We start from the raw sequence: 27755 nt of genomic DNA on the forward strand, positions 1-27755 counted from the left end.
GGCAGTGTGACAGCAGTGTGAGCTGGTGCAGACTGAGGCAGGGCTGGCCAGTCCTGTCCTGTAGGGTGGCCCTGTAGATGGCAGGGGAAGCTGTAACGTGGGACAGGAAAGGGACCTGTCTCGTAGCCTGGGCACAGGGATCCCCAGTCCCAGTGCAGAGTTGTGGACGGAGCTGCTGGGGCTGACAGCCACCAGCCACCACCTACTGTGGCTCCTCTAAGACGGGACTCTTCTGGGCCCCACAGTAGTGTCCAACTCATCTTCAGAGAAGCTGATGTGCAAGCAGGTGTCATCTGCAGGGGAGAAGGGCAGTGAGCTGTCCGTGGGGCTGCCCAAGGCCACCAGCTCCTTGGCCAGAGTCTCACTGGCTGTCGGGTCATGGATGCTGGCCAAGGGGGACATTGGCCCGCTCTCTCCAGTCCTGTCCTTGCCCAGAGTGCGCTGGCAGGAACCAGCAGGGCCAGGTTCTGTGCTGGAGGCAGCACTCCGTGCAGGAGTCCTTGCATCGGGGTCCAAGAGGGTGAGTGAGCTGGCAGTAATGCTGGTGAGGCTGGAGATGCTGGCACTGGGTAGGCTCAGGTGGGCAGTGCTCTCAGGCTTCACCTCCACTTCCAGGCTTGGGGAGGTCTTGCTTGACCTTTTTCGCAGGATGGGTGGGGGCGGGTTGAGTTTGGGAATGGGCGGCTCCTGCCTGTGGAGGGAAAGCAGAGAGGAAGTGATGGGCAAGTACCTACCTGCAGCACTCAGGGTGTTCCTGCTGCTGCTGGCAGGAGACAGAGGTGGCACACCCTACCTGTCCTCGTCCCCTCTGTCTGTGTCCTCCGCTTTCTGCCGGCTGCTCCCGTTGAGCAGAGCGAAGTCGCTGACCTCAGAGCCCTCCACGCGCCGGCTGAGCCCATCCTGTCCCTCCAGCACTGCCAGGCACTCGTCCCCCTCCTTGCTGCCATAGCGCTGGCTGCCCCTGTCCAGGCTGACAAGGTTGAGGTAGGAGTCCCTGGGGCCCAGGGAAGGCAGCGAGCCAGGGGCCACGGGGCTGCCCAGGATGCTGGCGGGGGTGGAGGTGGAGGGCAGGTGGACGTCCAGGCTGTAGTGGTTCTTCAGGTTCAGGGAGAGGGACTGGGCCAGGGACAGGTTTTGCAAGGAGCGGTCAACTGTGAGAGATGGACAAGGGGCATGTGAAAAATCGGGGATCTCTGAACCAGCTGCTCCCCTGCACTGTGAGGGGTGTAGAAATGCCCCAGATCCCCAGAGCCTGCTGGGATGGTACTGGGAGCAGTCCAGTTGCTTCCTGTGACTTCAAGGAATGCAGCGATTGTCCAGAGGGATGGAGGTGGGGGCACAACAGCACCCAAACAACCTCAGTGAGTGTGTCACTGTGCTCACCCGGCTGCCGATGCTCATCCCGGTGCTCCTCCCGGGCCTCCAGCACTGTCAGCTGCCGCACCAGCAGCGAGACGTGCTGCAGTAGGTCGCGGTTGGTCAGCAGGAGCTGCCGCACCCGGGCCTGCGCCTCGATCCGCGCCGCTGTCTCGGCCGCCAGTTGGTCCTTCAGCAGCTGCACCTGCGAGACGGGACGGGACGATGCGGGGACGGGACGATGCGGGGACGGGACGATGCGGGGACGGGAGGAGCATCCCCGCGAGCCCGGTACCGGCGGCGCCACAGCGCCCCCTGCCGGCCCCGCCGCGCCACCCCCCCCCCCCCCACCGGGCCCCCCCCGAGCCGGTCCAGCCGCGGGCGGGGATGCGGCGGCATCCCGGGGGTGTGTGGGGGTGTCCTGCTGTCCCCCCGTTAACGAGAAACGCGTAGAGGAGGTGCCCAGCCGGGAGGCATCGGGCTCCCCGCTCTGATGCTGGATTGGGGGCGTGGGATTGTTTCCAAAAACGGCATGAGATGGGGTGAAACGGGAGTTGGGGGCTCTACCGGACCGTGCAACACTCCTAGAGCAGCCTGGGGCCGTGTGTGCAGCCAGCTCCACGTCTGGGGGAGCTCAGCTGTGCTGCAGGCGATGCTGCACGTGGCGCTAAAAGCAATGCTGTGAGCCAGGCTGCAAGCGATGCTGCAAACTCTGCTGAGAGCTGTGCAAATGGGAATGCTGCCAGCACTGCTGCGAGGGCACCGGCCTGCTCCCACCTGCCCCACTGTCAGCCTTGCCCAGCTGGACCCTGGAGCAGGGGGAGGAGAAGGGCTGGTGCCACCTGAGGGGAGGGCAGGATGTGTACCTGGGCCACAGCCACCTGTGTCTGCTGCTGCTGCTGGAGGAGCTGCTGCTGGAGCAGCTGGAGGCAGTGCTGGGAGGCCAGCGGGGTGATGGAGGCCGAGGAGCAGGGGCTGCTCGGGCTGAGCAGCTGCTGGGAGCTGGCCAAGTGGAGGGAACAGTTTTCGGCATCCTGGGCACAAAGAAACGGGCAGGTGAGCGGAGTGATCGGCTCAGGCTGGGATTTGGATTTTGGTTCCCCACGGCGCTGACCCTAGTGCAGCAGAGGAGCCTCTGCAGTGAGGGCACTGAGAGGGTGTTGAGGGGCAGCCCTGGGTTGTCAGCTCTGCACATCTGTGGGATCCCCAGGACAGTGTTTGAGAGAGCCTCCTCCCAGAGAGTTGGCAGAGCTGCCTTGGCTGTGTCTGGGGAGGGTAGGTCCCCAAGTCTCCCAGGGTCAAGACAGTAGGGAGTGACCCAAACACTCCACCACCTTTCCGTGCTGTGGCTGCCCAGGCTGGGTGGTGTCCTGGCGCCTGGAGCATTTGCCAGTGCCTATGGCCACTGCCCTTCCTGCTCCTGCTCCTGCTCCTGCCCTCCCCTGCTTGGGCAGTGCCAGAAGGAATGCACAGGGAAGTCCAGCCTTTCCAGGCAGACAAACGGATCCCATGGAGTGCATGTCACTGCAGCTGTTTCCAGCCAGGCCCTGTGAGCATTACTGTTGCGTGAGCTGAAGCGATGCCATTCAGGCCTTCGGGAAGTGCTCCCGGAGCTCTGTGGAGCACCCATTCATTAATGTGGAGCTGCTGGTCAAGCTGAATGTGCCCCGGGTGCTTGCACTGCCAGGGCTGCGTCTCCTGGGGCCGTTCTCCCTGGGCCTGGAGCACTAGGGGACCCAGAGCTCACTGCCAGGGCAGTCAAACAAGCAGCTGCTGCAGAGCAGCACTGAGGGCACAGAAATCCACCCTGGGTGGTGTGTGAAGCCTGCTCAGCCATGCACCGCAGCCCCCACCCCTGCCTCCTGCCTCAACCCCCACCCCAGCACTGGACACACCCTTGCTGTGGGTGGAATGGTAGCTGAACAGCCCGTCCTGAGCAGGGAGCCAGAAGGAAGGGCTGCAATGGGGTCTCCATGAAAGCACCTCCAAATCAAGCCATGATAATGACCCTGAGCAGAGGGCCCTCAGCAGCAGCAGAGCACATGAACCATCCTCCAGCCCACCCCCATTACCTGGCTGTTCTTCTCCTTTGAGGTTTGCCCAGGTTTCAGCATGCTGAAGTCCCCCCTGGCACCTGGCAGTTCTCTGGGTCCCCTCTCGGACACACAGATGCCACCAGTATCGATGCCAACCTCATCCACATCCGTGATCTTGGAGCCCTTTATCTGGTGAACTTCAAACAAGATGGACACATGGATGTGAGCCTCCCTTCCCTGCACAGGATTGCAGGAAGAGCTGGGGCCCCGTGCAGGGCTGGGAGCTGGGGGAAGCTCAGGGACAAGGGCCAGGACTTGCTCCAAGTCACAGCATGCTGTGAAGGGGCAGGAGGGAGGGAATGGGTTGGCTGAGGGGCTGCAGACAAGAGAGGACTCAGCCTGCCCCTCCCCAGTGCTCAGTAGGAGTGGGCAGGCAGGGCAGGCTCCCTATGCTCCCCATCCAAAGGGGCCCAAACCCCTCTCCCGTGAAGGAGGTGCCACCTGGCATGTCCCCACCCCAAAGCATCCCCACACCGCTGCCTCAGGGAGGGAGTGCTCACTCCCCTCAGGAGTCACCTTCCAGTGGCTGCTCCTCGGCTGATTTGTCACTGGCACCGTCAGCCTGCCCGTCGGCGTTCTGCAGGGCGTGCTGCAGGCTCAGCTTGTGGCACACCTCGAAGGCCTGTCCCACGGTGCGCACCACGCGCATGGCCTGGCTCTGCGGAGCGAGCCCCGGGTTCAGCCCGGCTGCCGCCACTGCCCCAGCCCTCCCTGCCTCCCGCCCCGCCCTGCCGCGTCTCCTCCTGTGCCGGCTGCTCCAACACTGCCCCCGGTTCCCCGCTCTGGGTCTGGGGGCTCCTATCCCTGTGTGGAATGCACCGCTGCCCAGGCTGGGCAGGAGGGGACAAGCAACCAGGCACGTTGTTTTGGGGACTCCCAGCACAGGTGCTGCCTTGGTCACTCCCCAGGGATCTGCACCCTCTGACCCCGCAGTTATGTGGGCGCGTCCCCAGGAGCATCCTACCTTCTTCTTGGATTTGAAGACGTTGCACCTGAAGGAGTTGTTTGCGCCGTCCCTTGCGATGTAACTGAATATTTTCAGGTCTTGCGAGTCATGAGAGACGTAGAAAATTCTAGGTGGGAGAGAGACAAAGGGAATTAAACACCGTGGGGAGTCTCTGTCCTCCAGACCACCTCTGCTCCTGTGTATCCCCAGGATGGGCTGGTTTGCAGCCCCAAAGACTGGAGGAATGAGGCAGTGCTGGTGCATAGCCCCTCCCGCAATTTTCAAGGCGGGAGGCAATAGATTTAGAGAACGTTTCAGGCTTGATGGAAAACCTTCTGGTTTCTGAAGGCAAAAGCTTTTTAAAGATCCTGTGGGAAAGCAAAAAAAAAATCTATAGTCTTGGAAAGCGAGTGGCTATTTTTAGCCCCAGCAATTAACCCCTGCCCTGGCTGCATTGAGGCAGAACCGCCTGCATGGTGCTGGCTGCCCTGCCCCTGGGGACCCTCAGGGTCCCTCCTTGGCAGTGGGCAGGTGGTACAGCACAAAGGTCTCCCAGAGATGCTGAGTGCACTTGGAGGATTCTTCTCTCTGCTGCTCAGGCTGACTCTTCTCCTTGTACTGCAAAACAATTTTGAGTATTTTTATATATGTTTGATTTAATGTGTGACAAGTGAGCTTAGCTCTGCATAGAGAAGATACCAAAGGGATTCTTGAAATGCTTTTTTTTCTTCTGCTCTTTCTGTCACTGGAATTTTTTGGGTGTTGAACTTGCAGTTAGAGCAGTTACTGCCAATGCACCGCATCTTGTAATCTTCAAAGAAAGCCAGAGGTGAGAAGCAGGCATCAGCACATCCTCTGTTCCTTATCTCCTCACTAAGGGCTCTGATCCCAAAAAACAGTGTTGGGGATCCTAGCTCTTGGGGCTGTGGGCTTGATGCCAGTGGTACAATAATTCACATTGCAGATCTAACAGCCTGGGGCACCCTGTGCTCTTAACCTGTCCTCAGGCCATGCACCATCCCTGGGGTTGCTTCCCTTCCCCTGGGGCTCCCGAGGCACCAGGTTTATGATCAGTGTAAACCTCTGGGTGGGGCTTGTGGTCTCTGGAATACCTCAATATCCTATGGAAGGTGCTATGGAAAGTCAGTGCTTTCTTGCCACGTCTGTAAAGGTTAGTTCCCACTGAGCACTGACACCTTAGAGTAAAGCCCTGCTTTAGAAGCACAGGGAGAGCCATGCTCTGAAGGAGAACCATGGGAAGCCTGTCTTCAGAGGCAGAATCAGAGAGTAATCCAGGTTGAAGCACTCCAGGGTCACCCAGTCTAACCCTGTTCAAAGCAGAGGCAGCTTCAAAGTGAGATCAGTCCATCTCGCTCTCAAAAATGTATGAAAAGGATTCTCCAGCAGCAGTAACTTTGTACCCTCATTAATTTTAGATGGTCCTTTGGAAAGCCTTGGTGGAGGGGTCTCAGCAGGTGGGAGGAAGGGCATGGATCCCCCAAGGGCTGACTGGCCCTCCCTGGTTGAATCCCCTGCCATGTACCTGTACACAGGATCGTGCATCACCACCATCTTACTCTCATCCCAGGTCCACTCCTTTCTCTGTAAGCAGAGACAAAATTACAGTAAATCAGGTGAAAGTGAAATTCCACCAAACTGAAGGGCAGGAAACCTGGGGAACAGTGCTTTTGTCCCAAGGCACAATTCAGGCTGCAGTGTGACTAGATGAGCCACAGTTGTTTCAACAGTATCTCAGATAAAAATAGATTTTTCTTGATCGTTTATCACATCTGATCGCAGCCTTCAGGGCTGAAAATGATCCCTAAGATTAATTTATAACATCAAATATGCAGAAGAGTTACACGTTTTGGGGAAGAAGGCTTGGAGCTGAGGCTTAGGAGAACTGAATGCAGTGACTTGGTGGAAAGGACAGTTGGGCAAAGAGCTGAGGGGTGCTCAGGCCAGGAAGCCTGGAAAAAGCTTTCTGGTATTAGCAAGAAAAAGAACCAGTATCTCCTGAGAGATACATTTTTCTGATAGAAAAAAAATCTTCTTCCCACTAATATAATATTCCCACTCTCTTTCCAGCAAGGTTTTGTTATTAGTTGGATGGAAACTGGAGTGGCTTTTTGTGCAAATTCTGTGTGTTTTTGAAGAAAAGGCCAGTTTTGGTTAGAAGTGTGACTATCCCTGGGCTGGAGCAGCCTCACCTTCTGCTTCTTGCGCAGGATCACCTTTACCCCGTCCACAGACACGATGATGCTCACCTTCTTCTTCTTAATGTTCTTGGCTTTGAATTCGTACTGGTGGGAAGAAAAACTCAGGTTTAAGAGAGTACTGGGGGTACCTGGGACAGTGTGTGGTCGTCAGTGTCTGACATGAAAATGTCAGGTTTTGGTTTAATCCCAACTGCTGAGGGAGGTGGGAATTTGTTTTATTCTGCTGAGAAAAACCGTTTTGGGAAGGACTTGGTGCAGTAGCTGGAATGCCAGACAAGATCCTGGTTTTGTCAGGAGCATCCCTTGGGAGAGCACAAGTGGAGTTCAATCCTCTGGACTACATCCAGGCTGTTAATTTGGATCTGGGAAGAGCTTTCCCAATGCATTGGCCATGCCTGATCCAGCAAGACTTTGCCCCAGAGGTGTGATGGTGAGGTGGCACCAGCAGCAAGCACCAAGCAGTGACATCCCTGGTGCCCTTGTGTGTCAGCACTGTGCTGCACAGGGAATACAAAATCACTCAGGAGCTGCAGGGAGGGCCAGATGGGCGGCAGTAACGTAATTATACCTCAGTCATTTGCATAATCACATTAACCTCTGTGGGATCAGGATCTCTGGAGAAAAACCCTGCAGGTGTCTGCAGCCTGCACTCACCTCCATTTGTGTTAAAAAATTGAACACTGGCTTTTAAATGTTGCTTTAGCTGACAGAAGCATGGCAGAACCCTTCTACTCTTGAGACCTTTGTTTACAGCATTCATCCTTCCTGCCCCCATTTTAAGCACCATTTTCAGCTTCCAAACACAGCATTTTGATACTCCGTATTTTTTGCAGTCCCTGTTTGAAATCCACCACTTTGTCATGTTACTTTGGTGAATCAATGCAGACTCTGACTCGTGGATGAGGAGGAAAAGGATATGCCAAACAGCCTGAAATCTACCTAGGCCATGTAATTAGACATCAAATTAGAACTCTGATTTCTTTCTACAGTTGGGGACGTGCAGGGAGCACATGAGATGTTAATGGAGTCCAGGCGCCTCTTTTGGGATTGGAGGACTGTGTGTGGCTCTGTCACCCAAGCTCTGCAGAGAAGATACACATCTTCACCACTCCCCACCACCCATTGTGAGCCAAGCCAGCATTACAGACAGAAAATTGGGTGGCTTTCATGTATATCAGGCTTTTGATGCTGCTCATTGAATTCTTAGCACTCTGCAAGGTTCATGGTATCAGACAGACCCCGGATTAAACCACAGCCTTTTGATCTCCCCATGAATTATTACTTTCAGACAAGCTCTTTAAAAATCTATCTATAGCGCTATTGCGTGTGAAGCTGGAACTAAATTAGCTATACACGTTTTTTATTTATGGGGAGGAGTGAGAGGAAGGGTGAGGTAGTGAGTGCATCCTGCAGGCTGCCAGAGGGCCCATGGGGATGGAGCAGTGCCTGAGGGTCTGGGACCAGGCAGATGGACTCACCAGGCACAGCACCTGAGAGGGCTTCCTCACCCTCTACCCCTGATGCCCAGTTCCCCCAGCCCAGCTGCTCCCCCTCCCCTGTGCTCACCGAACTGTTTGTCCTTGTCTGCTCCATGAATATCAATAAACCCGGGATAGACTGTTCTGCCCGCTAAAGAGCTGTTTATCTTTCTTTATACACAAATGGCTGGGAAAATACTAGCTGAGCTTTCCAAGAAAGAGCAATACAGTGTATTTTCCCATTGTAGCAACAGGGGTGCAATTACATTCAAACAAGGCTCTTTACTCAAAGGCTTTAAGCAAAGTCCAAGCCTGGATTTTGCAGAGATGCTTTTTCTTTCTCTCTTGGACAGAAAGGAACAATTGGGAGCAGCAGCAGTGAATCTGTGGGTGCTGCCAGGAGTGATGGCAAGAGTCTAAATCTGGGGAACTCCAGCCAGCTCGCATACAGCACCACCCCAGCCTGGCTCTGGGACATGTACAGGGCTGAGCAGCATTGCAAGCTGGATGTGACCTCAGTGAGGAAGGAGTTTGTTGCTCTCTCTCCATGGAGCCCGTGGCCACTGCTGCATCCTTGTTGGAGCACATGGCCAAGGAACAGCCCAGCCATGGCCAGAACCAGCTTGGCCTGAAAACAGTTAAAACTCATTGGTCCCTCAAACCTTTTCTAAAGGATGAAACTCCTCGAGCAGAAGATGTAGGATGTCCCATGTCCCAGCACAGCAGGAACATCAGCTGGGTGAGAGCACCGTGAGGAGAGCAGAGCCTCACACTCACATTGCACCAGCTCGGCTTGGACTCTGCATCTCTCCACAGAAGAGGCAGATGGAACACAGCTTCAGTCATTTAATTACTTCCTATCAAGCAGGAATCAGTATTTTAATGAACTATGATTTATGTAAGGACAGGAAAGCAGTCTGAGACAGCTGACTTTCTCCTGCAGAATGCTTGTGCATAACCCAACCTCCATCCTGGCATGAGGCTCCAGGCTGACCTGTCACTGCTGCCACAGCACAGTCTAGTCACTGATTTTCTTCTTCCTATTGAATTGATGGTTTTTTTTCCCCCCAGATTTGTCAAGGTTACTGACAAACCCCAACCCACACAGCCACATTTCTCTCTGCTGCCTTCCACGATTCAGTTATTATTCTCCTGTTGTTTGTGCTGTCCTATAAGGAAAAGCTTTCTGGATGCTAAAGGATCTGGAGTTGCCCCTGCAAGTGGTGATACAGCAGCCTGGCAGCTTCCTTAACTATGGAGACAAGATGGGACATTTTATAAAAAAAATGCAGGTCAAAAAGGGGTAATTAATTTCATTTATTTTAGCAGCATCACTAGCTCTATATAAGCTGTGTTTGACCTGGAATAATTTCCACTCCTACTCTTAAATCCCTGTGTTCAAGACTTTGCCTTTCATATGGTCCCACACACTGCTGGCATGAAATATTAACTTACCCATGAGCTAAAGACTGTATGACTAGAAATGTTAATGGCACCGTGTGATGCATATTTCATTGGATAATTCCACCCAAGCAGATATAAATTACACATGCAGTTACCAGCTTCCATCTGCTGATGAAGCTTGGGCTAATGCACATTGGAAATCATGTGCAGTTTCCAGCACTAGGAACAACCTGCATGAATAAGAGTTATTCAAGGAAGCAATTCTTAATGTGATTAATTACTGAAGGTATCAGGGCCTTCATTATGCAAATGAAAACTGTCATAAAATAGAGAGTTTGCAGGTCTTGGAGGCAGTCTCTGCTTCCAAAAAATGCATCTTCTTCATTAACAAGATGCAGCAAGGCCGGAACATGCTCCTGGCCATGGTTCAAATGGTGTTTTAAGTTGTATTAAGGGAAATCAAAGCAGAGGCTCTGCAGGTTTTTGAAGCCAGAGTATGTCAGTTCCCCCAGTCACAGCTGGGTATATATTTATTTGCATGCCCATAGGAAGATGCCACAGGCTTGGAAACCAGCGACTCCTTCCTGTGGCTGTGAATTCTCCAGCCAGCCCACAGCCTGCTGTCCTGCCCTGGCCTCCCCTCGGGCCAGCCCGGCCTGGCAGGCTGCAGGATCTATGTGTCCATAAACAACCCCCAACAATAGCCCAGCCCAGCCCCTTCCCAGCACACGGACACAGGGAGCATGGCAATGAGGAGGTGGGAATGAGCTCGGCTCTGCCCCCCGACTGACCGGCTCTGGGCAGCACCACCCCAGCAGGACCCCCAGTCCCTTCCCTTCCCCTGGTACTATACAAGTCCCATTTTAGGATTTAAAGCCATGATGAATCCAAGTATTTCCAGCTCAGGAATGTAATTAATTTCAAACCAGCTGACCTACACGGGGTGAGGAGAGGGTGTTATCTCAGCTGCTGTTTGAACCCATGCTTGGAGTGCTGCCCTTGGAACTGATCCTACAGAAAACTCCAGAGTTCTCCCAGCCAGTGTGGCTCAGCCGAGCGCTGTGTGCTGCCCTGGAGCTGACAAACCAGCACTGTCCATTCCCAAAGGCTGCTGGCTGTCCAGCCTCTGATTCCCCCTTCAGCATCACATCCCACCTTCCCGAGGTCACTGCCAGCCCGGGTCAGTGCAGCCCTCCCTGTGGCTCTGTCTGGAAAGCACTGGGTTGGGGCCTTCCCTCTGTGCCCCTTGGGAAGCATGTCCCTGTTGGAATCCTGTGACCCTCGTGCCTGCCGGAGGCACACGCTCTGAATGTGGCCGGGCATAGCCTGGGGCTGTGCTGCAGTAGCTGGGCAACACGGACACAAAAGCAACGCAGGAAGCACTGGAGACCAGGAGTGCACCTCCTGCCCAGTGGAAAAATGAGAATTTATGATCCTTGGAAACATAAAACTGCTCACTGGAAAGCAAAGTGAGTACAAAAGGCAAAGAGAATGCTGGCAACATAGTCAAAGTCCTTTTTTTCTCATTTAAATGAGCTCCTTCCACCATCCAGCAAACTCTCTGTAGATGCCGCTCCCCAAGGAAATGTGGCCTCAGTCCATCCCAAGGAACCCTGGCTGACCTTGGGCAGGGGCTGTGAGGATGCTGCCCTGGCTGCAGCAGCTGGAGGCTGATCACATAAGGGGGAAAAAGAGAAGGAGCTGCATTTTGTCCAGGTATCCTTTGACATCTGAGGAATCCAGCTTCAAAGCTTTCTGATGGATGTGGTAATACAGGCCTTCCTCTTCATCCCCCTTCTCTTTTCCAACAGGTTTTATCCTTGGGAGGTCTCACACTGCTGTAGTATCAGACAGCCCATAAAGATAACTCAAGTCTTTCCACCTTAAGGTGATATGGCAAAGATGTGGCTGCAGTTCAGATATTTCCCTGACCAGTTCAAAAGGATGTGGAGGAAAAAACAGAGTTACACCCACGGGGGTGAGTGGGGCTCTGGCAGGTGATGGGAGCTGGTGGGAGCCCAGGGCTAGCAGTGGCTCTTTAATTAGTCTTTTCCACCTCCTGAAAACCATGGACTGTCCTAGAACAAAGCTTCTTCGCCTGCTTTTAAGAAAGGGTGGGACAAAAGCAGCCTTTTCATTGCCTCCTCCCTGTGGAAGAGATAGTGCAATACTGCTGAGCTCCATCCTGAGAGGCACAAGCAGCCTCACAGCCCAGTGCAAGGTGACATCATCTGGCCTTTGGTGCCTCTCTGACAAAAGCACCATTGTGTGTCTGTCACTTTCAGGAGCTCCCTGCTGTCCCCAGGTTTAATAAGGAGCTTTCCCACACACGGCCCTTCAGCCTTGTCTTGCCAGGGCAGGCAAAGTCCAGCTCATGGGGAAGCTGGGTTTTATTTTCCTCCCTACCTCTATTCACTCTGCAGGAGAAAACAAATTACCTTTTCCATCCGCAGTGCCTTGGATGATTAATTAGCATCAATAATGAAGTAGTGTCTCGGGACCCCAGCCCAACAGGAGCATGGAAATGTCTCTACCTGAAAAAGCTGCTAGGCTACTGCAGATAAAAAGTGCTAATTTCATTAGAAGCAGGTCAGATTCACCTGAAATAACCCTGAGAAGTGAAACTGCAATTATACACTGCAATATCTTCAAGTAATTCCATATTTCCCTACAAACATCTGTGTCACAAGGCCCTGCAGAGAAGGGCCTGGTTTAGTGCATGTTTCATATCTTAGCTGCCCTTCAGTCTGGTATGTAGGACAAGAGGCAAGTTAGGAGATTGGATTGCTTTAAACCTTGTCCATCAGTGTTCACACAACAAAGCTCTGAAGAGCAGGAGCCAGGACTCTGCAGCAAGCTCAGAGCTCCATGAAAAAGCCCCAGACCCCCTGGATGGCTGTGGGAAGGTAACAGAGTATTTTCTACCTCTGGTTCTCACTCACAAAGCAAGGATATTAATTTTCTACTTCATTCATTCATTCATTCAGTTGTTCTGGTTCCAGCCAGCCCCTGCCAAGTGACAGCTAACCCAGCACCTCACTGGCATGGCCAGGCCACCAGACACTGCTTGTACAGACAGGAGCAGGAGGCAACTGAGGATTTCTGCTGCCTGCTCCAAAATTCCTGCTGTATTTTCAGTCCCTACCCACCCCTCTCCATGAGCCTGACAGGCCATGGCAGGGGAGATGCTCCTGGCTAACTTCCTGGTACTTTGGCTGGGCTGTGTAGAGAGAGAAAAGGAAAGCTGGTGTCCTCAGAAGCAGGAGAGGCAGATGGGGCAGGGGTGATTAACAGGGCTGTGTTTCTCTGTCTCTGAGAGTTGGTGCTTATTGCTTGTTTGGAAAGAGAATAAAAAGCCAATTTTGTTTTTCTGTGGCTTTTCAGCGGTGTATTTGTGATGCTGCTCTTCAGGAGAGCAGAGTGTTCAGCCCACCAGCACTTTGTGGCCATGGGAGCCAGGCAGGGCCCATGACTGCAGAGTGTAGGGCAGGGGCTGAATGAGGGTCCTGGCAGGGACTCACTGGCAGAGCATAGAAATGGGGAGAAAACCTAATCCCACTGCCATGCTCAGGCTCTGACAAAGGCAGGTGCTGGGATTTTAGGCCTCTAAATAATGCAAGACTTTGTATTTATGTAAGGATGCTATTTTAGTGCAGGTAGTCCAAGGAAGGGGGGATGGCAATGTGGAGGGAAGGCAGCCAGAGCAGGCTGGGAGCCACACTCTGAGTGCAGGGATGGAGAGGGAATGTCAGTCCTGAGACCTGGGGCAGGCAGGGGAGGTTCAGAGGAAGGGCAGAGAAGTGCCCACGTGTTCAACCTGATAACCAAGTCAACCCAGCCCTGGCTCCCAACGGGGCCAGGTGTGACCTGCTGGGGTCCTCCATTTCCAGCACTGTGCTGCTCTGCAGCCTCCTCCTGAAAGCCTTGGTGACTTCAGGGGGCTCAGCATGTCCTCCCAGGGTGGGTACCTATCCAAAGGACAATGAGCAATCTAGTTTGCTGTTGAGAATCTGGAGAAGCTACATCTGCCTAACGCCTGTTCTGTGTAAATGCTGCAGGGAGGGAACATCTACTGGCTTCCAGACTTGCTATCACACCCCATATGCATCTCAGGTGCTGTCCTCCAGCTCTGTGTCTTGCTGTTTCTCCTAGCCACCTACTAGGGAAATTAGCATTTCCTTTGCATATCCACAGCAGAGTCAGGAAGCTGGACTTGGCACCTTTATCTTTGAGCAAGCAGAATCCAAGCTAGAACGAAGACTTGATCTCCATTTGCATTCAGAACCAGCACTTGATTACAAACTAGACCAGAATGACAATGGGGGGATGCTGAGTGTGCTGCTGTGTGCAGACCAGGCTTCAGGACTCCTTTGCTAGGTGCAATCCATCTTTGTTCTCCTGCAGGGCAAAGAGCTCTTTGTTAGCTCAAGCCCTGGGTGCAGCTGAACCTTTCTTTACCTCAGTGCCAGCAATTCCCATGAACAGCCTTGCTGTGTACTGGTTTGAGACACTCAGGGACAGAAATAATCTGCTTTATTGCCAGGCAAGGAGACTTTTTCTATGTAGCTGCTAATACTATCTATCTCCAGCAGTTCCACTTGAGAAAACATTTCTTACAGAAAACCCAGTGACTTACAGTCGACCTCCAGGCACTGCAATGAAAGGATATGTTTGCATCTGTGAGCAGCAACAGTACAGCAATTCCAGCCAGGAACAGGCCATTGAGCTTGGAGGGGGTCAGCACCACAGGGGTTGTGGTGTCAGGTCTTGGTAAAGGCTTGGCATGCAGTACTGACAGATCCTGCTTCCTTAGGAAAATCAGCAGTGAGGCCCAATGCTCAGATGCAACCATTAGGAGAGATTTTCTAAAGCACACAATTCCTAATTCCCACTGACATCAGAATCTTGGTGGCACAAATGTCTTTTGCAATCTGTCCATAAACTCTTCTAACACTTGCCTTCCTGGAATGCAGCAGAAGTGAAGACAGAAGAGAGCTCAGCCCTCTCCTGCCAGGCTGCCCTGAGTGTTACCCAGATGTGCAGTCCTGAGCAGAGCCAGGCACAGCAGAGCTCTCAAGCTGCTTCTCTCCAAATGGGCCTTGGTTAGAAATTATTAAGTGCTAATAAAACGGCAGTTCCTAAATTTAAAGGAAAGTCTCTGGGTTCTCCTCAAATTGTCCATGAAACTTCACTCAGATTTGGAAACAAGACTGCTACTGTAAGAGAAAGAAAATTCAAGTCTAATTGTGTCATTTCCAAAACTCCAGAATATTAAGCAGTTCAAGGACTTTGTTAGCCTCAGGGGAGCTACTGAGATTAGTGAATCATGATGAGAGAAAAGCCTGGGTTTAGATATGGAAATTATGAAAAAGAGGGTTTTATGCTCTCAGTATTTATTGTCACTGAGGTCTTGTCACCAAAACTGTACCAGAACATCACAGGCTCCTCTCTCTCCCCAGTGCAGTTCCCTGTGTCCCTGGGCTTGGAGTGGTGTCAGCAGGAGGTGTGAAGCTGTGGACATGAATGCATCCTGCACTGCTCACACACAGGTCAGTGATTAACCCTACACTGAGTCCCCTGCCCCAGCTCACAGCTCCTGCCACCAGCTGAGACTCAAGGAAGCGAGACCAGCAGGAGACCAGCATTGCCCTGGGGGGAAACAAAATGAAAATAGGAAAATGTTCCTGGGATGGAAGTTTATGCCCTGTAATCATTAACAGCAGGAGCACAGGCTACAGCAGGACTGAGCAGGTCCATAGTGCTGTGGGATCACTGAACCTTTAGTGCTTCATGAGCCATGTGTGGCTCTGCAGCACGTAAAGGACACTCACTCAACAGGTGGCAGGTGGCATTTGAGCCTGAAGAATACCTGTGTGCCTTACACCCTCCTGGAGCAGCTGTGACTGCCTCATCCTCCACCACACTGCATCTGGTCTGAACACGTCCCTCTGCTCTTCTTCATCTGATAAAAATAATTTGATTTTTAGGAAGAAAAGCCTGGAGCTCAGAGGGTTTGGAGGGATTCTAGGGAGTACATCGGACCTGGCTGTGCAGGGAACGGGGTGATTTGGGGCCCTGGCCTGGGATGTTTCAATGCACAGGGCCACATCCTGCCCTCCAGCAGATCTACCCAGGCAGGATCTCTGCAGCAGCAGTGACAGAAGGATGGAGGAAGTGGGAAGTGACTCAGGTGTCCTGAAAGCTGTCAGGAGGCTGCCAATTAGTCCAAATAACCCATCTGGTCCAGGGAAAGGACATTTAAATAATGTCTAATCACTGCTGCAGGAAAGAAAGAAAACCATTCCATAACGCTTTAAAAAATGCCTGCTCCCTCATCAAAGCATCCTTCCTTCCAGGGACCCATTCAAGACTTTTAGGCTACAGATCTATCACACTGTCATTTGGTCAAAACATGAGGTAGCTTGTCAAAGTACTATGTAAAGTAGCACGGATTCTGTCTGCCTTCAGGCCTCATTTAGTACAGAGCAAAAGGAGACTGAAGAAAGCAAGCGTAGAACCAAGCCATTGTTAGCAAATCTTATTTTACTGGGCTGAATTTGGTTTTGTGGTCACAGTCCCTCAGGGTCTCTCTCCTCAGAAAACTGATCCATGAAGTACAAAGGGCCCTTGCATGTGACAAAATCAAGGCAACATCTACAGGGGCACCCACTGCTGTGCCCTGGGTCTGGCTTTCCTCCTGTGTCCAGCACAGACTCGACCTCAGAACCAGAACGGCTCAGTCAAAACATGAAGATTGCACTGTAGCCACAGGCTGACATTTTTTCCAGACGTTTTTCTGCATAGAGAGAGAGACTCATGGGACAGATTTAAGTGTTTGTATCTTCATGGGCTATTCTGTTTTGTTCCTGAAATACATGATCCTGCTCTGGTGGAAATCCACCCCTGCACAAGGAGGGGTCTGGTCTCTGCTCCACCCCAGGGGCAGCCCCAGCTCTGTGCCCCTGCAGTTGTCACTCAGATTTAGGCAGCTCCTGTTACCAAGGCAATCCAATGTGCTCTCTACACTCTGGTTACCTTCTCAATTACATTTTTTCAGGCACCAACAAAGAAGCAGCTTTGAGTTGTGGCTGAATGTTCTTCACCAGAATGTAATTTGAAAGCCATTATATTTCATCTCTGTAATACTCTACAACCAGTAACATAATTGGTGAAAAAGTCTCTTTATTTCAAACTAGATAAAAGCTTTGCAGAGATCTCATACAGTGATATTTTAGCTATTGAAATTAAATGCTTCAGTAATATAATGATAATACTGTGGAAGCCACTTTATTTTACAATTAAAAGGTACCTGCTTCATTGCCAAGATTCAGCATCAGACAAAAAGCTCTGTCTTGTTCTATTTATCACTATCATTTTAATTTAGCTTTTATCCATTTAAATGCTGCTTTTATTAGCCTTCAACTAAACTCCAATCCACCATGACTCTTATGCAAAATAGAATTAATGTGCCTGACTGGTTCCACCCCCTCGCTGGAAAAGCTGTGGAGTTCTAAGGGCTCTGAGGAAGGCACTAAAGGTCGCTGTTGCTTGGAGATTACACATTTCACTGACTGATCCCTCCACCCATCTGCTATCAACCCTGCACCGTGCACTCCAAACAGGGTGGAAGAATTGAAGCATCTCTAGTCTCCAGCCACTCCTCAAAAACTGGGTCATAGCACGTGGCTACTGAAAAAACCCTCAGCTGTCTTCTGGCACAGTGGCCTGTATTCACAGCTTGACCAGTCTCCACTCGTTTCAGCTCAGAGGTTAAGTGACAGAAGGTAACTAATTATTCTGTGGCAGGAAGTCCAGAGGTGATTTAGGGTTGGAGATGAGCAGGGTGGAAATCTGCAGGAGTTTCTAAGTCAGTGGGGCAGCTCTAGTGCACAGTGAGACACCCCCAAGCTGTGGGCAGAAGGTTGGATTCTTGTATAATATCAGAGGTGTTTTTTCCTCTCCTCCCACTCAAGACACACAAGCAGAGCATAGTCAGTTCTCCACCACAGTCACACAATGCTGCCTAGAAACACTGTGCATGATGCCACTGCAGAAACAGCTCATTAAGAGCTTTTCCCCTTTGTTTTAAGATAATATGAACAGCAGAAAATGGGTACAACAAGCTTGGGTTTGTCTGAGACAAGGCAGACTCAATTGTTCTAGAAAGCCAGCTTCCAGATTTTAAATTAGTATTTTGTAAGGCTAGCAAAGCAACATGATACAGCACACCAGAGCCTGTCAAGGTGACTGTGGACCAGAGAACACATGGAGAGAGGCCTAAGGAGCTGCACCTGCATGGGCTTCCCTTCCCTTCCCTTCCCTTCCCTTCCCTTCCCTTCCCTTCCCTTCCCTTCCCTTCCCTTCCCTTCCCTTCCCTTCCCTTCCCTTCCCTTCCCTTCCCTTCCCTTCCCTTCCCTTCCCTTCCCTTCCCGGGGCCTTCATGGCAAGGGATCTCAGGGAAATCTCAGCCCACCTGGTGTTTTGGCTAACTGGTGCTGCAGGGCACACTGGGGAGAGGCTGCAGTGGCAGGGCAGGAAGTCCTGCCTGGAGGTGAGATGGGAACAGGGTGAGGAGCAGTGCCTGGGAGGTTGCAGCTCCTGCAGATTCAAGCTGAGGCCACTTGTTTTGCCTGGAGAAATGGATTCTTGCCAGACATTCTGCCAGAGGGCTCACCTCCTTCAGCATCCAGGTAAGACCCATAATGTGTCTGTCATCCCTTAAAGTAAGGTGGCATCCCTGTCATCCTTTATCTTCATAAAGACCAGGAAACAGACTATGGGAACCAAACCTGGGGGCCATTTGCAGTGTGGAGTAGTAAAATGCTTTTTAGTAGAGCTGTGCGTTGAATGCGGTGGTTTCAGTGCTGCCTGCCCTGGGTAGGAGCTGGTAAGAGCTTTCTGGCAAGGCTCAGAGACCCTCAGGGCACATGGTGGGACTCCTGCCTCCTGGGAAGCCCAGCCTGATCCCCATCCCTGTGCAGGAGACTCTGCTATAGATGCAACAAACAGAGGAAAACAAACTAATGAGGCATTAGGGCTAAACTTAGCTGTAATTAACATTTAATTACTATCCTGAAAACACTTGCTGTATTTTGCCAGGGCCTAGAAAGGTAAACCAAATTAGCTTAATCTTGTGTGGTAGGAACCTTAAACTGGTTCAGATGCCTGGTCTCATGGACAGGACCCTGAGGGTAACTGGTGTTTCTGGGACCTGGAGCTGAGCAGCCCTGTGGGGTGATCATGTACTGCCTGTGTGAAGCTACAGGAGCCTTTCTTAGACCTCTGCTTTGGAGAAGAGTCAGAACTGACACTAGACATTCTGCAGAAGGTGCCAGAGCAAGTTTGTACATGCTTGTGTATATTGGTTTGGCTGCCTATAATCACAGCTCTCTCCTGGAGTCCATAGGCTGTGTCTAACACTTAGCAGGGTAAACAAGTCTTGCATGGCTCTACAGAGATGCAGGGAAGGTATCCTAGAAAATTATGCTCTCTTGGAGCATACTCTGGGGTGAATACAATGTCTTCTTAGTGTGGGGGAGAAAGAGGAAGACATGCCTGTATTTCACACTCTAACCTTGTCAGAACTGTCATCTGTTTCTCCTGCACCATTCTTTAAATGAAAGGAAGGTGCATGCTGTTCCATGAAAGGTCCACTCCAGCAGTCTGAGGCTGCTGAAATATTTTAAGATACTAGGATTGTTGTCTGTCACAGCCCAGGGCTATCATTAGCTGAGCATTTGGATGCTCTTCCCAAGAGGCTGAAAAGGAAAACCCTCCAGGAACTGCAGCAGAACACACTCCCATCCAACAACAGCTCCCAGCGTGCAGCTACAGAGGCCTGTACCCCAGGCAAGTGCTCCAGCAGTTTGCACTTCCATGTTTGAGTCTGTGCCTCAGCTACAGCTGACCAAATAACTTCATTATAGAGGGAGAGGCTGCAGAGACTAACCAAGAAACCCATCAGCTGGGAGTTCAGCTTCTCCTTTTAGTTTCGATCACCTCTCAGATTAACATGAAGCTGGCAGGAAAACATAGCTCTGAGCATAATAACCCAGGAAGGACTTAGAGGCAGAATGTCAGAGGAATCCATGCAGCAGTTTCTAGGTGAACCTCTGTAGTAGAAGTGCCTGCCTGGGAAAACTGAGAGAATTCTGTTCTAGAACAATCTCACGGACAAGCCCATGAAACATCTCTACCTCTGAAACCTGTCACAGAATAATAAATTCAACTGAGAGGGCTGAAGGCAGTCTCCCTGCCCTCTGTCAGCTGTCCACCTGGTTCCTCTCCTTCTGTAGGAAGAGCAGATAAATCACACCCATATTTGCTCCTGAACTGTTGGAATTTACAGCCTGGCAGGGCTTTAAGTGCAAGGTGCTGTGTGAGCCAGCCCAGCTCTGGGACTGGGAGCTCTGGAGTACAGAGACAGGTTCTCTGCAGCTGCCTCTGCTTCACAAGTTTGTGCAGTAAGACTGTAACTTACTCATCCTGATTTAAATTGCTGTCATGTCACACTTCCAACACTACCAGTTGATACTTGGCAGTCAGTCTGACTTCCAGTGTGGCTGGATTGCACTTCCTCACTCAAATACTGTGTAGAGAAACTACAAAGTGCTGAGGCTCTGCTCAAAGATGGATGCAGCAAGAATGATCAGGATAAGAGGGAGGCTGAAGTGAGAACCCAGTTCTTATTCCAAGGAGAGCTTAGGCACTTCTCATGTATCCTGTGTTGAGATTTATAAATGTTTCTGTTTCTCTGCTACACTGGCCTCTGGGGAAAAAGGCTTCTCAATTAAATTAAGCCCAAGAAATGTGAAGGTAACAGAAGACACATTAGTCTGGATGCCTGCCTCCTGTTTGCTCATCCTGGTGTTTGCATGGGCACAGCACCAGTTGGCTGTTCCCTTACAGAAAGATTAAATAATCCAATATCTGGAGCCTTTCTGAGTGTCAGTACCTGCTTAGGTCCAAGTCAGAGATTCTTAAGTGCAAATTCCAGGGAAACTGATTCTGTGCCTTAAAGGCAGATAAATGGAGTGTCTTTGGGAATTGCTGGCTGCAGGCTGTCTGTGGGGATGACAGGCTTTGTCACTTACTCCTACTGTGTCCTGGTACAACTCACCACTCGAAATAGCAGCATGTCACTAGGCCTGCTCAGCTGGCTGTGAAGTGCTGGACTGAGGGTAGAGGTGCTCTGGGAAGGGAACAGCTGATTTTCTGCTCCGGGGAATGCGTGCAGGACATGTGGTGATGTTAGCCTTGCACTTGAAGCCATCCATTCCCTGGTGCCCCAGGCTAAGATTTTCCAAGCAACCTCAGCAGCTTTAAGGAAGTGTTTTGTGTTTTACAAAACTCATCTTCGCATTAGCTGCCGCTTGAATTGTGAGGAGGAAAGATCCTTGATTTGTACATAAACTCCTTGGAGTGCTGAGAAGGCTCCAATGCCTGCAGAGGGATCCACTCCAGCAGAACGCTGACAGAGCCCAGGAGCTGCCAGACACCCAGACCTGCATGGCCTTGGGCAGCTGCAGGCAGCAGATGCTGCTCCCTGGGAGGTGGGGGAACACCTGCCTGGGGTGCTTGGAGCTGTGTGATGAAGTGGACTCTCCTAAGCAGGCCCTCACTGTGTCTGTCAGGGTACACTGTATTTATCCAAGCTGCAAACTCATTTCATCGCCTCCCCTGCCAGGGCAAGAGGTAGAGGGATTAGCCTGAACTCTGATCATACAATAACAACATGGCAGCTGTAGGCAGCTAATAATCCACTGGGAGGATTAGCAAACTTAAAGTTGTCTAGCTCTGCATAATGGAAAGCTAAGAACAGCAGCTTCCCTGTTCTACCTACTGCATTTGCATTCTCTCCAGTGGAAGCATAGAACATGATGAGACAAGGCTTTCCAGTCTGTTATGAAATGGGATCTAATGTGTGACTAATGGAGCATTGCTAGCAATTCTACAAGCATCCATTCAGCCCAGAATATGGATGTAAGCTTTACTAAGAGACTGCACCACAAATACCTACTGCTGAAGAGCAGGTCACAATTTTGGCAGGCTAATGCTAAAACTTGTTATTTGAAGCTCTCTGGGAGTAATGTCCTGAAGACTAAAGGCAGAATGCTCTGCTTATGCATGGACAATCCCACCAATCCAGAACTCCTGGTATAATTCATGTGTAACTGGTAAAAGAGCCCAGCACAAAACACAGAACGTGCTAAGGAGCAGACTCGTCACCTGCGGTTGCTGCTTTCCTTATGACCCTCTCAGGATATCTGGAGTCCTCAGCAGCTGAAGGCTTTTCCTCCAAGGCAGTTTTGGTGTTTGTATCAATTTACTGATGAGTAACCAGAGTAACCAGCTCTGACACAGCCTGGAAAAGAAAGCTGTGACTCCTCATCCTCCTCCCTGCTCGCTCTGGAGTGGCAGAAGCAGTGAGTAAGAGCCCTCCTGAGCTGTGGGATGGCTCCCACCTCCTCCCGTGGCACAGGGAGCAGGGAGCAGCACAGGCAATGCAGTGCTGGGACTTGTACTGCACGACTTTTCTGCTCTGATGGAGAATTCCAGTGCAACACTGGAGTGCACAAAGGATGAAAGCTTTACCACGACATGCCCCTGCCAACACTTGGCAGGGCTGTGGGACCTTACTCACTCTTGCACTGCAAACAGGCACTACCACTCAGAATAACATGGGAGCAAAATACTCATTTCCTCCAGGAGCTTCTTCCACTGTTTCCTCCCAGTTGCAACTGGTGCTGCTGAGAGTCCATGGGAAAAAAACTCTTAGTACAGACAAGGCCTCTGCATGCAAATGAACACTCCATAAATAACCCCAATCTCCCCTCAGTTCCTAGGTTGGGTACTCTGTGCACTAGAATTCTCTTCAAAGACCTCCCAGTTCATTCTTTATGCTCTAATTAAGGATCAGTGCCAATTAACTATCTTCAATAGAGGAGCATCTTCCGCTCAGCAGCCAGGAAGTGTCTGAATAAGATCCTGCTGTACAATGTGCACATGAAAAGGGAAGCCCTCCCTTTTTGGAATAGGCTTCCAAGATTAAAAACTCAGTATAGATTAGTGGATGCCTACTTTAAAAATCCTGTGTGACAAGATTAAGTGACAGCACCCAGGACTGCAGAATGGGTTTTTTACATGTTTCTTGTGGCTCTCAAGCATGCTATTGCACAGCCAAGGCTCTGAGCTAGGTACCACTGTGGCAATAGCAGGTGTGCAAACAGAATGTGACACTTTATTTTAAGTAGTATTAAGATGCCATTTTTCTTAAAAGGGTGCCATAGATCAGCACAAGTGCAGTGACAAATCTGATGATAAATATATTGATTCAGGTGAAAAATTGCCAATAATTACCCCAGCACCTAAACTGCCCTGGTAGTCCTCACCTATTGTTTTTACTTCCTACAGATATTTACCTGTTCCATAAATAACCAGGCAATTTAGACTGCTGCTGCACTGTGTTCTGAGCAAGAGCCATGCTAATAGTCTGAGCAGGCAAAGGGAGGGGAATGTCATTTCTAAGCTTGGCTGGAGATGAATACATCAGCTCCCCAGCCAGTTACAGGCTAAGTTTAAAAAGCACTATTCTAAAGGAAAATTAGATGGTTAAACACTGTGGGGGAAGGTGGGGGGGGGATAGGATAATCCCTTCAAAGCTTTAAATGGAAGATTCTCCAACTTGCTTCAGCTGATGTGAGACATATGAACAGTCTCAGAATTAAGACTCCTGCAAAACTTCAGCCAGACACAACAGCTGCACTGCCTTTTGGGGGAGATGCACTTGAACTGGTTATACACGAAGCAGATGTAAGCCACCCAACCCTGCTAATCACAGCTAAATCTGGGGACCATTCACAGGCTGCTCTGCAGAATAAAGGGGTAGAGCAGGAAGAGAGCAGGCTTGGTGATGAGAAACAGGAACTGTAAAACTGTATTGGAGCATGGGGAAAGCAGCAAATTATTCTAGGAGCAGCAGAATCCACAAAGTCTAGTCAGATGGGATTTACATCAATCACACCTGTCAGGGCACTGATATTTCAATCTATAACACAATATATTTGGAACTGTCAATGTACTCAAGTGCTTTTGCGGAGTACACTGTGTCCAGCTTATTCTTCACACACACAAAATTCTAAACAGGCTAAATAAATCTCTTAGGTTCAAAGAGAAGCCCCATGGGTACTCAGCACAGGAGAGGAGGTTACATTTGAGTTTTGATGACTGATCCCTTTGCAAAGGGCACAGGATGAGCCTATGCTAAAATACCTCTGGAATTTCTAGAGAAGCTTGTTGCAAACCTGATTGGGCTGAGATTTGAGCTCCAGATAGGAAGGGCTGGAGGGAACGTGGAACAGTCACTCCGGGGAATGTAACCTTTAACTCTGTGTGGGGCTCAGCTCTTCTGGACTTACCCGGATCCTTCTCATGGCTGCCACGATCTCCACGCGGCTGTTGGGCCTGGGGACATCCAAGCTCCCGATGTACTGAAAGACACAACAGTGAGATGTCTGTGCAGCAATGCACAAGTCTGTGCTCCGGGCTTCTTCAAAACAGACAGTATTTCTCATTTATTTAGTCCTTCCTCGCATGGACTCCTTAGACCCAGGCCAGGATAGGAGTACCTGTTGTAGATAACGATATCAAGTTGGGGATCTCTGAGGTCGGGTGTGAGGCTCTGACCTCATTCAGGTTCCAGATGTGCCTTTACCAGTGCTTTGTAGGGCAATGTCTGCTGCTGATCCTGTGTGTCTGAAAATGGGACTGTCTATCCTTTGTTCCTCCTTATTACACCTGCTCAAAACTAAAAGCACATAAGAGCTGTAAAGCTGCCAGGATGTGCAACAAACACCTTTCCTGGAAAACCTTTGTGATTCTAGCTTACGTTTTCACTCTGGACCGCCCTACCTCTGGATACTGCTGTCCCTGCTTGGTGAGACCAGCTCAGCTGTCTGCAGAATCCTGGTAAACCCACCCGAATCTGTGTCCTACAGCCCTGCTTAGGGGAGCTGCAGTCCTAACTATACTGCTTGGGGTTGAGTGTCTGCACCAGTCCTAGCAGGGTCTTTTACTGGGGTCTGATACATGGCAGATGGCTCCCATCACCTCCACCTCTACCCCTGCACTTCCACCCTACCCCTACAGCCTCCTCGAGCTGCTTGCCTGTTCTCCTGAACAGAATGGCAGCACACTGCCCACACTCCACAGGTTATGGAACACCCGTGGGCAGCTTCCTGCTGCTGGCACTGCTCCCTCCTGCGCTGCCCGTGCTGTCCCCTCGTGTGCCCAAGCAGAACCTACTCGTGCACCTGTTGGCAGGAGGCAGCGGCTGCTGCCCGCTGGCACCAGCGACAGCACACGTGGCACGGTCACAGGAGTGGCCCCGCGCTGCCGAGGGGAGGAGGCACAAAGCTGCCAGCTCGGCCTGGGGAATAAGGAAAACGTGTGGTGTCCTGGACGGCGCCACTGCGTGGGGAGCAAAGGCTGCTGACGCTGTGAAGTGGTGTGGCTCAGCTGTGAGGGAATACCCGCATGCCCAGGGCATGTTGGTGAGGACAGTGAGAATGTCACTGAGTGAGAGAGTGATGACAGCATGTGCTGGGAGTGGCCCTGGAAGCTGAGGGCAGGTGCTGGATTTGGTGCTGGTGGGGGCCTCAGTGGGGTCCATCAGCTCCCCCAGGGTAACACAGCCCATCTCTGCTGTTAGTGGAGGGGACTGAGAGCAGTTCACAGAGTTTAGTGTTCCTCCTAGGAACAGTTGGTTCATGAACTGTGTCTGGTTTTCAGTGTGTGGTTACAAATTGTTGGTTTTTTGGAAGTAGTTCCCTTGTGAAGAGGAAAAGGAGCAGCTAATCAGAAGGCCCCTGCAAACATTCAGGGTGATATTATATATATGAATAGAGACAAAATATTTCCCCAGAACAGCCCCATAGGTATTGCTGTCACTGACACAGTTCTGGATTTATTTCTCCACTGTACTACTTGCAGATTGCAATGGGTTTTATCTTGTAAAATGTCTGCTTAAAAGGGCTTTCAGAGATGAGCTGTCCTGGCTTAGTATTTACTGCTCTTTCTCCTGCCTTGAAATAAACACCTCAAGCAATCTGAAAGGTCAGCTGGCTTTGCTGCTACTTCTCCAAATGCCTTTGCAAAATGGTATTTTTAAGAGCGCTTAAGTTCATCTGTACCCTTTGGTAAACCACAGGAAAACCAAGATCAGAGCACAAGAGCTTGAGGGCAGCAGGGAGGGGAGCAGCAGAGCCAGGGCTTCCCTCTGAACTGGTGGGGAGGGCAGGGCTCCTTCCCTGCTCTGCTGGCCATCAGGACAGTCACTGGAAATCCAGATGAGCTCTTTGCAGCTGGCTGGTCTTTTGTCTGCCAGCAGCAGAGCTGCAGTGGGGAACAGGCCATGTTCCTAATGACAAATTAATTGGGGCAAGAGGACAGCTGGGACTGCTGAGCTAGAGGAGATTCTTTCAAACTCCCTGCTCTGGTCTGGCTGCGGAGTTCGGATACCTGTGCTCCACACAGAGCCATGAAACTCCTGGAACAGCACCCGAAGCTCTGCCCAAACAAGCAGCTCCCAGTAGTGACCTCCTGAAGATTATAGGGGAAGGAAGGCAGTTTGGAATGTGGAGATTAGAGAGCAAGTGTGGTCAGTAAGATTGCCTGGTGTGATCCACCTGCAGCCCTGTCATTGTCAGTGTCACAGCTGACTGATGTGCCCACAATGAGCAGCATAATTGGAAGAGACAGACTGTAAAGCAGAACTGAGCAAGCATGTTACTAAGGTAATGCAAGCCCCATCCCAGAGCCACACACCCTAACAGGGTGTTATCCACTCACTAGCTCTGGGTGCCTGGAGCTGTCAATCTGAAAAGCTAGTTTCACTCAGTTAAAGGTACAGTTGCTTCCCATCTTTTAAAAATCAAATTAAGGATTTTTCTTCTTCTCAGCACAGTCTGCAGCATAGCAAGTGCTAATTTAAATAGAGAAATCACAGATTAAATGTTTTCTTCCCTAAGGAAGATAAATTTTTAAAATGCATGATTAGCTGTCTATTCAGATTCATCCTGTATCCTGCTTAAATCTTACAGCTCTTTCAGCAGGAAAACCAAGAAGCACAAAATCCGTATTTCAAAGCTTTATTGGAATGTATATGCCCCTTCTTTCCAGCTCAGGAGACAGCAGGCGTGAATTCCATTTCTAATCTGTGTTAGGCCACCTGCAAAGAGGCGAAGGGAGCCTGTGAGTTGCTCCAGCAAAACGCAATTCTTCTTGTCAGCTGAATTATAAACCCATTGCCCATGCTGTCTACAGAATGCCAATTCCAATGGAGTCACTTTCTGAGTGTGCTGCTGTGCTGCCAGGCTGTTCTTCACGATCAATATGGAATTTCTGACAATATCAGTATTCCTTTCTGATGCCTGAAGGCTGCAGACCTTGTCTGTCCAGCCTTCCATGCAGGGAAGGAGTCAGCTGGAGTAAGGCACTATGATTTGAGCAGTACATAGCAGTCTGCTGGTTTCCAGGGGAATAGGGAGCTGTCACCCTGTTCCGCCTCGGCAGGACAGGGCAGCCCGGTGGGGGACGGGACAGGCACTGGATCAGGCAGGGATGAGCACCTGGGACAGCATCCCCCGGTGCTGTCAAGGAGGGGTCATTCCAGAGCAGTTCCCAAATGAAGCACATAAGGCAGCGTCTAAGCATTACACAGCTGCAAAAACACTAGGAAAAGAGCAAGAACCTGTTTGATTGTACTAATTAAATGTAAGGCTTTCATAATTGATTGCTGTTTTCTTTAGACTCCCTCAGCGTGGCCCAGGGGCACTTCCAGAGCTGAAGAATAACCCTGGCAGGGCTGGAAGGGCACGGCGAGCCCGGCCTCGAGCCACGGGGCCATCGGCCCGCGGCCAGCGGGTGCCACGCCGGTGGCTGCTGGACAGCACCGGAGCCCAGCCCGCGGGGACCCCGAGCCCGCGGAGAGCCCCCCGGCCAAAGAGGGGGAACCCTCCCGGGGGTTCGCTGCCAAGGCCTCCCCGGAGCGGGGCTGCGACAGGCGGGGAGCACCCGGCCCAGGGACCGCGGAGGGAGCGCGCCCGGGGCTCACCTTGGCCTGGAAGTGGATGCCGTGCTGAAAGGCCTCCTCGTTGTGCAGCGGGACGCGGGAGTCGCAGCCATCGTCCACCAGGTTGTACCGGTTCTTCACCGGCATGGCGGCGGGCGGGCGGCCGCCTCAGCCCGCGGCCCCGCC

At 51.2% G+C, this 27755-nt stretch overlaps 1 protein-coding gene across 1 annotated transcript; it reads right to left on the reverse strand.

Moving 5' to 3' along the window:
• Positions 1 to 216: 216 nt before the first annotated feature.
• On the reverse strand, positions 217 to 27716 carry LOC134051866 (carboxyl-terminal PDZ ligand of neuronal nitric oxide synthase protein-like). The gene is made up of 12 exons (XM_062505933.1): positions 27612 to 27716; positions 23917 to 23988; positions 6609 to 6701; positions 5942 to 6000; positions 4417 to 4525; positions 3969 to 4110; positions 3429 to 3589; positions 2917 to 3069; positions 2223 to 2390; positions 1384 to 1561; positions 794 to 1151; positions 217 to 691 (listed from the first exon to the last, which is right to left on the reverse strand). The coding sequence occupies exons 1-12, from the start codon at positions 27714 to 27716 to the stop codon at positions 217 to 219; spliced, it is 2073 nt and encodes a 690-aa protein (XP_062361917.1).
• Positions 27717 to 27755: the final 39 nt, after the last annotated feature.

Source organism: Cinclus cinclus, chromosome 19 (assembly GCF_963662255.1).
Source record: "Cinclus cinclus chromosome 19, bCinCin1.1, whole genome shotgun sequence".
NCBI lineage: Eukaryota > Metazoa > Chordata > Aves > Passeriformes > Cinclidae > Cinclus > Cinclus cinclus.